Source organism: Pogona vitticeps, chromosome 15 (assembly GCF_051106095.1).
Source record: "Pogona vitticeps strain Pit_001003342236 chromosome 15, PviZW2.1, whole genome shotgun sequence".
NCBI lineage: Eukaryota > Metazoa > Chordata > Lepidosauria > Squamata > Agamidae > Pogona > Pogona vitticeps.
Window position 1 is genome coordinate 14281624 of NC_135797.1, and position 10522 is coordinate 14292145.

The following is a 10522-nucleotide window of genomic DNA, read 5'->3' on the forward strand; positions in this document are numbered from 1 at the left end:
GTGCCAAGCACACACCGAACGGGCGCTGGGTGGAGGGAATGGGGGGGCGGGCGAAGTGCAGCCAGGCGTGCGAATGGAGCCAGCGATGCCTTCCGCCGCCGGCTCCATTTGCGCACACTCCACCCAGCGTGGCTGCCACAAATAGCTTCACGCTCCACAGGGCGGCAGGTTGCTTTCTCTGAGCCTCCGGGAGAGGCCGCCTCGCCTCCGGGTGGTCGCGCGGCCGGCGGTTCAATATCCCAAGCAGATCTCCGAGTGCCTTGAAAGCTTTTCGCTTTGTGGAAATTAATCTTCTATTACATTTTATGCACTTAGGCTGTGCTTTTGTAATTCTGTGGTAATAGAACGGAGCCCTCGTGGGAGATTTAGTGGCTGTCCTGCTGCTCTTGAGGAGCGGCACTGCGGATCCTCCAGGATGGGGAAACCGATGCCTGCAGCCGCCCGATCTCACCAGCCTTTGCCAATGAATTGGAGCGCCTTGTCATTCTCCCCCCCCTTTTTCTCTCTTTTGGGGTGTTGGTCTGAGCTTGGGGGTGCGTGTTTAGAGATTGAAGCGGTGGCCTGTCCCGTCGCTTGCCCCTGCAGGCCTGGTCTCTGAGCCGTGGTCCCTCTCCGAATGTGTGCCAGGCGGAACCATGACAGGCTGGTCACACACACATAAAGTCCCGTTCAGTCCATCCTTTGGACGTGACGCTTCATGCGCAGTTCTAGCCTCGCGCTGTTCGGCGCTGATGCAGCCTCATCTCGACTCTTGTGTCCTGTTCTGGACACAGTGCTTGAAGAAGGATGCTGACCAACTAGAGCAAGTTCAGGGCAGGGCAACGAGGAGGATCAGGGGGCTGGAAACGAAGCCCTAGGAGGAAAGACAGAAAGATATCTCCCCCCCCCCCTAAAATGCACCTACCAGCAGTGAAACTGAGATAAATGCCCAGCTCTTACACAAGCCCTCGTTTCTCTCCTCACTTCCAGTCTGTCCTCCTCCGATGGCTCTCATTCCCTTCTGTGGCCCCTGCCCTGCCCTGCTTTCTCATGGCTATGGAGGTGGTTCTCCAAACCCAGAACACCGACCTCCTCCAGTCCCCCCTATTTCTTCTCCCCCCCCCCGTCTTGTTGGCTTGAGCTCTGCGGCTGCTCCTCGGGGCCATCGCCGGGGTGGCGCCCACGTGGGACCTCTGCGGCTGCTCCCTGGGCCAAACTCCCCTTTCCCCATTTTTCAGGTCGGGTACGAAAACGCCGGCACGGTGGAGTTCCTGGTGGACCGGCAAGGGAAGCATTACTTCATTGAGGTCAACTCCCGGCTCCAGGTGGAGCACACGGTGACGGAGGAGATCACGGAGTGAGTACGGGGGTGGTGGGGGTGGGAGGGAGGGAGGGCACTCTTCACAGGCACACAGACACACAGACACACCTCTCTTTACCCAACGGGATGATGCAAGGAAGCGGGTCGACTTCTGTGCACTGACTTTTAACTGTACATTAAGCTTTGGAATGGCCTGGAATTATAGCAATACTGAATATATATGTATATATTTATATATATTTAGATACCCAGAGTCTTCATGTGGCACAGATTAAGCAGGCTCAGACCTTGCTTCCCCCCATATAGTACACTTGTAAGGGTGCCCCTCAGGGTGAGACACACACACCCCTCCTGCTTATGTGCAGGGCTTGGTGGGAGGGGTGAGGTGGCCCTTAAACCACCGCCTCCTCCCCCCCCCCCCGTTTTGCTGCTGCCCAAACAGCCCCAACCCGCCATGGGAGACGCTGCGTCCATAGATTAGCATGTTTTACATTCTTGTCGTTCTCCGCCTTGGCTAATAAATGTTGGGTCGTTATCGCTGTCAGGATCAATTACGCCCCTGTTGGGAGAACAGGGGACGCGACCCGAGCCGTGGTTCCTTTCCAGCGCAGTTAATGAGCCCACGGCCCCACAGCTGGACAGATGTGACAAACGGCTCTCGTTAAGGTGGCCGCAGGGCCCGGGTGGCGCAGGGTGGTTGGGCGCTTTCCCACGGGTGGCGGGACAGCCCTGAACGGGTCCCCAGAGGCGGGGGGGCCTCCCTAGAGGGTGGGGGGGTCTAAAAGGCACCTAGTGGTGGTGGTGGTGGAGGAGGAGGGGGGCATCAAGCCTGTCCAGTGGGGGAGGGGCAGCCAGCATCCTCACTGTTACTCCTAGCTATGCCGGGGGCTCCCCACCACCGCCACCACCACCCATAGAGCAGGAGAGTGGAAGTCATAGTCCTTCCAACCCAGGAGGGATTGGGGGGGGCATTCGGGGGGGTGTTGGAAGAAGAGTCCGTTCCTGGACTTCTGGGCTGAGACGGAGTCCTTGAAGGCGCGGTGGCCGTCCCTCAAAGCGAGCAGGTGGGGGAACGCCTTGTCCCCGGGGGAAAAAAACGGATCTTTTCCGCGGCTCTCCTCCCTGAGGGTCTCCTGCATGTGGGAACTCCATGCGGTGTCGTGTCATCAAACATGCCTCTATTTCACACACACACACACAGAGCCCCAAAAATAGAACAGCTTTTCTGCACAGAAAAACCGCCGGCTGGTGTTGCCGCCTCAGCTGCCCGGATCCCACAGCAGGAAAGGCTGGCATTGGTGACCTGCCCGAGAGCAAGCAAATGGGCACCATTGTGGTGTCGTTCTTGCTCCTCCAGGGGTGGGCCTTTACGCGGAGATGGTGCTGTTACTGGCGGGAGAGCCCTTCCGTGGCCACTGTTCTCACGGCCGGCCGGCCGCGCCTGGTGGGGGTGATGCCCTCTCACCGAGCGGGGTCCCCTTTACCTCTCCCCTTCGCCCGGAACAAAGGGACACTCTGCATCCGAGCAAGGTGTCCTGGCCCGGAAAGGTGCTCACAATGGCTGCTCTACAAATCTGGTCCTCGTGACGCCCCTTCTTGTGAAAGCAGAGGCAGGAGACCCCCCAGGAGGAAAGCCGTCTGCAGCCCCCCCCCCCAGCCCAGCTTCCCGGACCTTGTTTCCTGCCCTGCTTGTCTTCAGCCTTGCATTAAAATAGGTCCTGCTGGCAGGGAAAAGGGAAACATAGCCACCGTTCTCTTCCCCTCCCCCCCCCCGCCTTGTGATGAGGGGCAAAATGCACACCGATTATTTCTTAATTGTTTGCTGTAAAGTTATGTTTTTCTGCCGGGCAGCGTCAGTTTCCCAGCCCAGGTGTTGGTGGGCGGGAGGCCTTCCTAGTGGTTGTTTGTGTTTGCCTGCCTTGAAGAACAGAAGGGAAAGGGGGGGGGGTGGGAAAGCCGGGGCTGTGATCCAGAAGGGAACCAGCGTTTGCACGGAGGCTGTGGGTGTGTTTGTTTGTGGAAGGGGTTCCCCCTGGCAAGCCCCCACTCACGGGCACCCCCCCACCTGTTTCTCTGTAGTCGTTGGAGTTTTCTGTAGAGCCCCCCCCTCCTTCCCTGTCTGGTTCCCCTCTTCTCCATCTGATTCTCTTTCTTTCATCGGCCCGTCTCAGCGCTGAGAAAAGTTCCTCTTTTTGAAAAACAATAGTTTTGAGACACCTACACACAATCACACTGTTGTGCCGACAATCATCAAGCTTGCCTGAGGTCCTTCAGAAAAGCCACCCGTGGTCTTCAGAAGTGAGAGCTGGACCACCAAGAAGGCTGACAGCCGAAGAATTGACGCTTTTGAACTGTGGTGCTGGAGGACCCTAGACTGCAAGGAGAACAAACCTGTCCATCCTGAAGGAAATCAACCCTGGAAGGACAGATCCTGAAGCTGAGGCTCCAGTACTTTGGCCATCTCATAAGAAGAGAAGACTCCCTGGAAAAGCCCCTGATGTTGGGAAAGAGTGAAGGCAAGAGGAGAGAAGGGGACGACCGAGGACGAGATGGATGGACAGTGTCATCGAAGCAACCAACATGAATGTGACCCAACTCCGGGAGGCAGTGGAAGACAGGAGGGCCTGGCGTGCTCTGGTCCATAAAGGGGTCACGAAGAGTCGGACACGACTAAACGACTAGACAAGCAGGAGAGCCCCTCCTAGAGGAACAAAGCTGTTGATGGGCAGAAGCATTGGGGGGAGGTCCCCCCATGGCCTGAGGGTGTTGCCCCCATGCAGGTGATCCTGTGGGCCCCCCGATGGAGAGGAACACAGACCTTCCTTCCTTCCTTCCTTCCTTCTACCCATCACCAGCTTCCTTCCTGCCTTCCTGCCTTCCTCCTCCTCCTCCTCCTCCCAGCTGATGCCTCTGGCTTCTTGGCTCTTCCTCCTGCTTCCTGGAAGGGATCCATCTGTTCTTTTTAATTTCCCCGAGGCAGCTGGAAGGAAGGCGGGGAGATTAACGAGGAGCTTCTGCCTTCAGAATCAAGGGGGCCCTGGGGGCTCTGCCAGCTGCCCTCGCGCCCCTAGAGCCACCCTGGTTTGCTGGTTTAAGGAGCCTGGCCCCCTTCCTTTGCTGTGATCTGCCTCCCCCCCACCCCCCCACCTCAGGGTTTGCTTTCCAGACTTCCCACCCTCTGGGCCATCCCAAACTTTTCCTTCTCCTCCCCGCCCCCCCCTCCGGCTCTTTGTCTCTCTTCTGTGCCCATCGCAGGGTGGGCGCTGGGGGATGCGGGGGGGGCAAGAGAGGAAGGGGGCCTTCCAAGGCTCAGCAGGAGCTCCGGCCAAGAGGCTCCACCCGGGAGGGGCCCCCATCCCCAGGGGCTTGCTGGTCATGCCAGCTGGAGAGCCCAGCTCTTGCACACATACACACACACACACACACACACACACACACCGCTTGGTCCTGCACAGTCTCTGCTTCAGGCTGGATGTCCTGGGTGGCTGCTGCCGGTCCCAGCCCCTGTTTGCCCCCGAGGAGTTCCTTCGGATCGTGCTGATTGAATGTGAGGCGACAAGGCACCAGGGCGCTCTCCCTCCATACGGCCGCCGTCCCTGGCCACAGCTGGGGGGGGGGAGAGGGTGTGCTTTTGTGGTTGATTGTTCTTGACTTGTCACTTCACAGCACAGTTGGCGGTGGAGGCGCCGGGAGGCATTTCCCCCCCCCGGGTGCGTTGGTGGTGGCGGGAGGTGAGCCAGCTGTGCGGCTGCTGCTCTCTTGCAGCAAAAAGGACAGAGAACCGGGTGGCCCCTGGAAAAGGAGATCCGTTCAAGGTGCAAGTCCCAGGCAAAGGGGGGGGGGTTTCCTCTCTGGGTGGTGGAGCTGAAAGAGGGACCCCGGAAGGCCTTCTAGTCCAGCCCCTTTTGGGATCACGATGGGGTCTCTCTCCCTCTCTCTCTCTCAGAGAGATGCAACTGTTCTGCATAAAAGCAAGCATTTTTGATTTTTGATTTGTTTTCCTTTTATTGCCTATGTCGGAAGAGAGGGAATCTGCACTCCCTCTTTGAACCTCCTTTTTGTGTGTTTGTTTGCATTGGTTCTCGGCTGTGGGTTTTGTCTATTCATCGGAGCTTTGATCTCCGTTGTGTGATCCTGCGGGCTCCTCTTGTATGTGAATTTCTGTGTTTTATGCCGGTTCGCCCTCCGGTGCGTCTCTGCATGCAAATGTATCCTGCTTAGATTATTCTGCTCCAAACTCACCTCAGTTTTAATCCGGCTTCTGGATAAACTCAGCATAATCTTTCCAGGTTCTGACATTTTGTTGAGGCCTTGTTTCCTCGGGCGCCTTTTCCTGTCGGGACATCGCCACAGATTCTCCGTGCACTCCAAAGACTTATCCATCAGGTTTTATCCAGCAGGAGCCTTCAGGGCCCACAGTGACCCAAGGCCTTCGGGCACAGCGGAGAGAAGATCAGGCCTTCCGATGTGGGAACCGCGTTGCTTAAAGCAGCCGAGAGATTTGGGACCCCCAGCAAGCCCCAACATGTTCCCCTTGACCGGTGTTTTCGTGGAGATCTTCCTTGTCAGTGCAAGGTCCTGGTGAAGGACACTTTTCGGAGCGCTCTAGCCTGTCACCCAGAACACGAGAAGGCTGCCAGGTGCTGGGCCTCCCCCTTGGTGTCATCTTGTCCTGGTCCCGATCCGGGAAGGCACAGCCATTGAAAGGGCAGGCTGGCTGGCTGGCTCCCAAGGCAGCCAGCCAGCCTCCCCTCTGGTGCCCCCTCTCCCTTCGTGTCATCTGCTCGGACACGTGGCCCTGAGCCTCCCGGGAGCCCTTCTCTGCCGCTGAAGGGCCTCCAACGGAGGGTTCAAAGTGGCCACACCAGCGAGGGGCAAAAGGGGGTGCGTGGGGGCAGAGCGAGCGAGCATTGCAGCGAAAACACGTCGCGGCTTTCCTTGTGCTGAATGGGCAGTGTCTGGGAGGTATTGTCTCAGGCAGCTGAAGGAAACCTTTCAGGGAGAAGAGGGGGGCTTGAAGGCAGGGCGGGGGGGTGCTTCCACACACACACACACACACACACACACACACCCCTGGACACTGGCCGGACGAGCGCCACTCTCAGGGAAAACCAGGCACCAAGGGCCACGCTCCCTCTCAGGTTGCTTTCGTGCCCAAAGGGTAGGGATGATGGAAGGGGATTGGCGCTCAAAACCTCTTTCAGGGAAAGAGAGACGTCAGCCTCTCCTTTTCCTGAGGGGTCCAGAAGGCCAAGAGCGGGTCGCAATTGGGTGTGGTGCGGGGGGGGGGGTGCCGACACAGGCCTTTTTTTGCAGGCGGTCATCCACATGGGCAGCGGTCCCTTCCTTCCTGCAGGCGGCCTCCAGTTGTCCTTGCGTGTTGCTCTCTCCGAAGTGTTGGGGGGGGCTTTGAGTGGAGGCTGCGGCCAGGGAGCGCTGGGGGGGGGGACAGTAGTGGGAATGCAGCCAAGGCTCTCGGCGGTGCCTCCAATGAAGCCTCCCCTGCTTTTGTCATCATCCTCCTGACAGGCCTGGCCCCGTTTTGACACTCGCTCCCTCCCCCTCGTAGGACTCCACACGAGTCCATCTGGTGCTTGGCATGTTGCACGAGGCGCTGGGCTCTGTCCCCATCGCTGGGGGTGGGGGGGTGGGGGTTGAGATTCAGGCTGTGGAGAGAGCAAAGCATCCTCCCCCCTCCCCCCTTCCCTCGCCGCCATGATCGCTCTCACTCAGGGGATGTCCTTGGGGGTTAAAAAGTTTACGTTGTTCCCTCGCTTGCTCGCTCGCTTCCTTTCTGTCTCTTTCTCCCCATCCCCATCACACGCTCTCCCCAGACCCCTTTGGGTCTACACCATCCACTTTTCCTGTCGTGCTGAGCTCCCGGGAGCAGGATCCATCCCCTCTTGGCTTCTTGTTGGCCACGTAGCTTGAGTCCCGTCACTCTTGGGTCTGGAGCATCTGCTTTTCCTCATCGGCTGAATCTTGCAATTAGCGTGGGTTGTTTTCGTTTCCAAAGGAGCAGCAATATTAATTTGACACACCTTTTGGCTCCTTGTAGGGGGAAAAAAAAACATGTTTTCCTTGGTGCAGGAATTCCTGCACTGCCTCCAAAGAAAGTTTAGCCCAGTCCATGAAACCTGAGGACAGATCAGAGCCATTCCCCTCTGAGCAGATGAAGGACTGTTTTTTTTTTTTTTTGTCATTGGGGCATCGTCTGTGAGGGACCTAGTTTAACAGGCGACCTCTGTGCTCCGAAAAACAGCCACCTCTCAAAGGATGGATTGTAGCCAGTCGAAACGAAGAGGCCCTTCTTGGAGGAATCGGCCGGAGAGGACAGGAAAGCCCAGGGATCGACCTTGCTCTTAGGGAGACCTTTGAGCCCCTCGAGGTCGGGAAGCACCAACGCTGGCTGGCAGCTATGGCTCTCTAGCAAGATCCCCTTTCCTCATCCTTCTCGGATGTCTCTGGTCTTCCCCGGGGATCTCCCGCCCAGGCACGAACCAGGCTTAGCTCTGCTTCGCTTCCAAAGTCAGACAAACACTCGGGTGTGTCGGAGGGGGTTATGCGGGCAAGGCTCGTGCGGGTCCAGGAGCCCTGAAGGACCGCTTCTCCCCCCGTCTGAGCCATCCCTGTGCTTAAGGCCACCCGAGGAGGCCCTTCTCTCCCTCCCATGGCCAGCGCAAGCCCAGCTGATGGGGACACCAGAGGAGGCCGTGGGAGGCTCTCCCTCCGGAGGCCAGTCTGGCCCATCCTGCCTTTTGGGTCCTCCCCACCCACCGGCAGCTTGAAGGCCCACCTTTCCGGGAAGGCTTTTCTTAGCTCATTCTTAATGTTCTCTTGCTATTACTTATTCAATGGTGTTTTGATCCATGTATAGTTTAATTGTGTTTTTTGACATCATGTTTTCCATTCCGTTCTTTTAATATTGTGAGCCGCCTTAGGTCCCCTTATTGGGAGAAAGACGGCCTATAAATAAAACTAATAATAATAATAGTAACAACAACAGCAAGGTGCACTTGTGTGTCACCCTCACCTGCTCTCTCTCTCTCTCTCTCCCCCTGTTTCCAGTGTCGACCTGGTCCACGCCCAGATCCATATCTCCGAAGGGAAAAGTCTTCCCGAGCTGGGCCTGAAACAGGACAATGTGCGGGTCAACGGCTGCGCCATTCAGTGCCGCGTGACCACGGAGGATCCTGCCCGCGGGTTTCAGCCGGACACGGGGCGCATTGAGGTAGGACGGCAGTGCCAGCTGCTCCCCTGCTATCCTCCCCATGCTCTTAACAGCTCATCCTCCTCTGATGATTCTCCTTCTGGCTTGGAAGAAGCAGGTTTGGTTTGCTGGGCAAGGCAGGGCAGGGCAGGGCATGACCCCGACCAAGGTGGACGTTGGGTTAAGAGACGCTTGGCTCCTGCTGAGTTAGATCACAGAAGCCTTGAAGGTGGTGCTTCTCCCCTTTTTTTGTAAGCCTGGCTTTTGAAATTCCAAATGGCTTGTTGAAACGTTGTGGATCTGTTCAGGTGCAAAGGGTCAGGAGGGAAGGTGAGGGAAGCGAGATATAAACAGACCTGTTGGCAACTATTCATTTTTGCCTGGTTTTACGGGTGTCTGTTAGGAGAGTGAATTAAATTGCCTTGAGGTATTCTGTCTGCACACCCTCACACGCACCCGTAAGCATTTTGTGAGTCACCTGCCTCCCCTTTTCCATTTCAGCTGTTCAGCTTTCTCAGTTTCCTGTCATTCTGGGTTGTAGCCCACATATTTATTTCCCCCCCCCCCTGTTCCCCTTTGGTGGTCTGGCTCGTGGTTTCCCTCGCCCAGCTTGAGTGGAGGCGGTCTGCGAGGAGGCGTCTTCGCAGGGCGAGACTCGCTTGCCATTCCCACCCACCCGGTTGCTAAAGGGTCCAGAGACCTCCACCACGGATGCCAGAATGGATGCAACAACGTCTCCCTTGCCTTCCTCTCTCCCCTCCCTCGTGGCATGGCACGTCCCCTCCTGCCTTGAATTCCTCCCCTCCCCTCCCTCAGAGAGAGCAGGAGGGGGCTCAGGGGGCCCCATTTGGGTGCGGGAGGTTTTCCGAAGGGTGGGAAAGTCCAGGTCTCAAGCCCAGAGAGGGAGGGAGGGAGGGATGGAGGGAGGAGCTGCGTCCCTGCCGTGCCTGCAGAGCCTCCCACCTTGTGAAACCCTGGAGTGTAGCCATGGCTGCCAGCTGGCTTTGCCCACGCCAGACCGGGTGGGCAGCGGCCTGACTCAGAAGGTGGGTGAAGGGCTGACAGAAGCAGGCCCTGGGGGGAGGACAACCCTCCCTTGGCCTCGCTTCCAGGTCACAGCATCCCAGCAGCTGGGAGTGGCCCCCAACGGATCAATCTCATCCAAACCACGGCTGCCCACCCGCCCCCGCCGCCCCCAAGGGAAAGAGCCCCCCCCCACACCTCTGAATGATCAATCCGCTCCTTCGTCAAGCGGCTCGTATTCTTGGAAAGTTATTCCTAAGTTTTTGTTGGGGCTGGAGATTGGCACTCTGCCAAACGCAGGGAAATGGGTATTTGGGCAAAATGTCAGCCAGATTTATCACGCAGATCAGCACGCGGCCGAAGCAGGAGGAAATATATAAAATCATGCTTCTGCTGTATTTAATGCCGTAGAAGTGAGAGGAAGGATCTACAACGAACGTGGGGTGGGGGAGGGCGTCACTGGGTTCTCCCTCTTTTATGACACCCTGGTGAGAAGATTCGGATTGACCGAGGGGGGGGGGACTCTGTGGGGCCTGCTCTTGGAGGGAGGGGCCCCACGGCCAGACCTGCAGGCACGGGGGAGGGAGGGAGGGAGGGGAGACTTTGTCGGCAGGATACCCTTTTTTCCTAACAGAGTGGGAACTGGGTGGTGAAAGGCTAGCGGCCAGAGTGCCCGGCTGCTGGACCCACGCTCGCTCTGCCGCGCCCCTGCGGGTGGTGGGTCCTCCCCACACCTCCAGCCCCACAGAGCCTGCCAGCCCCTGGCCTTCTGGAGCTTCTCTTTCTCCTCGGCCTTCGTGGCCGCTGAGCATCTGGCCCGCCACATGTTGGATACCCCCAGTGGTGGTGGAGAAGGGGGCCTTGTGGGGAGGGAGGCCTCACGGCCCCCAGCTCAGCTGCTGCCCACCATTCCCCTACCACCACCACCATCCCCCCCCCGATGATTCCCTTAAGCTGTTGCCGTCTGGCCTGTGTTTGGAAGAAAGTCT

The 10522-nt window shown here is 57.9% G+C and overlaps 1 protein-coding gene across 6 annotated transcripts in view; it reads left to right on the forward strand.

Annotated features, from left to right (window-relative positions):
- The window catches only part of PC (pyruvate carboxylase), a 105623-nt gene that overhangs the window by 37745 nt on the left and 57356 nt on the right, over positions 1-10522 (forward strand). For all 6 annotated transcript variants that reach the window (XM_072984000.2, XM_072984002.2, XM_078382145.1 and 3 more), the window contains 2 exons: positions 1218-1336; positions 8369-8531. In XM_072984000.2, coding sequence (XP_072840101.2) covers positions 1218-1336; positions 8369-8531 — 282 coding nt within the window. The remainder of the gene's footprint in view (positions 1-1217; positions 1337-8368; positions 8532-10522) is intronic.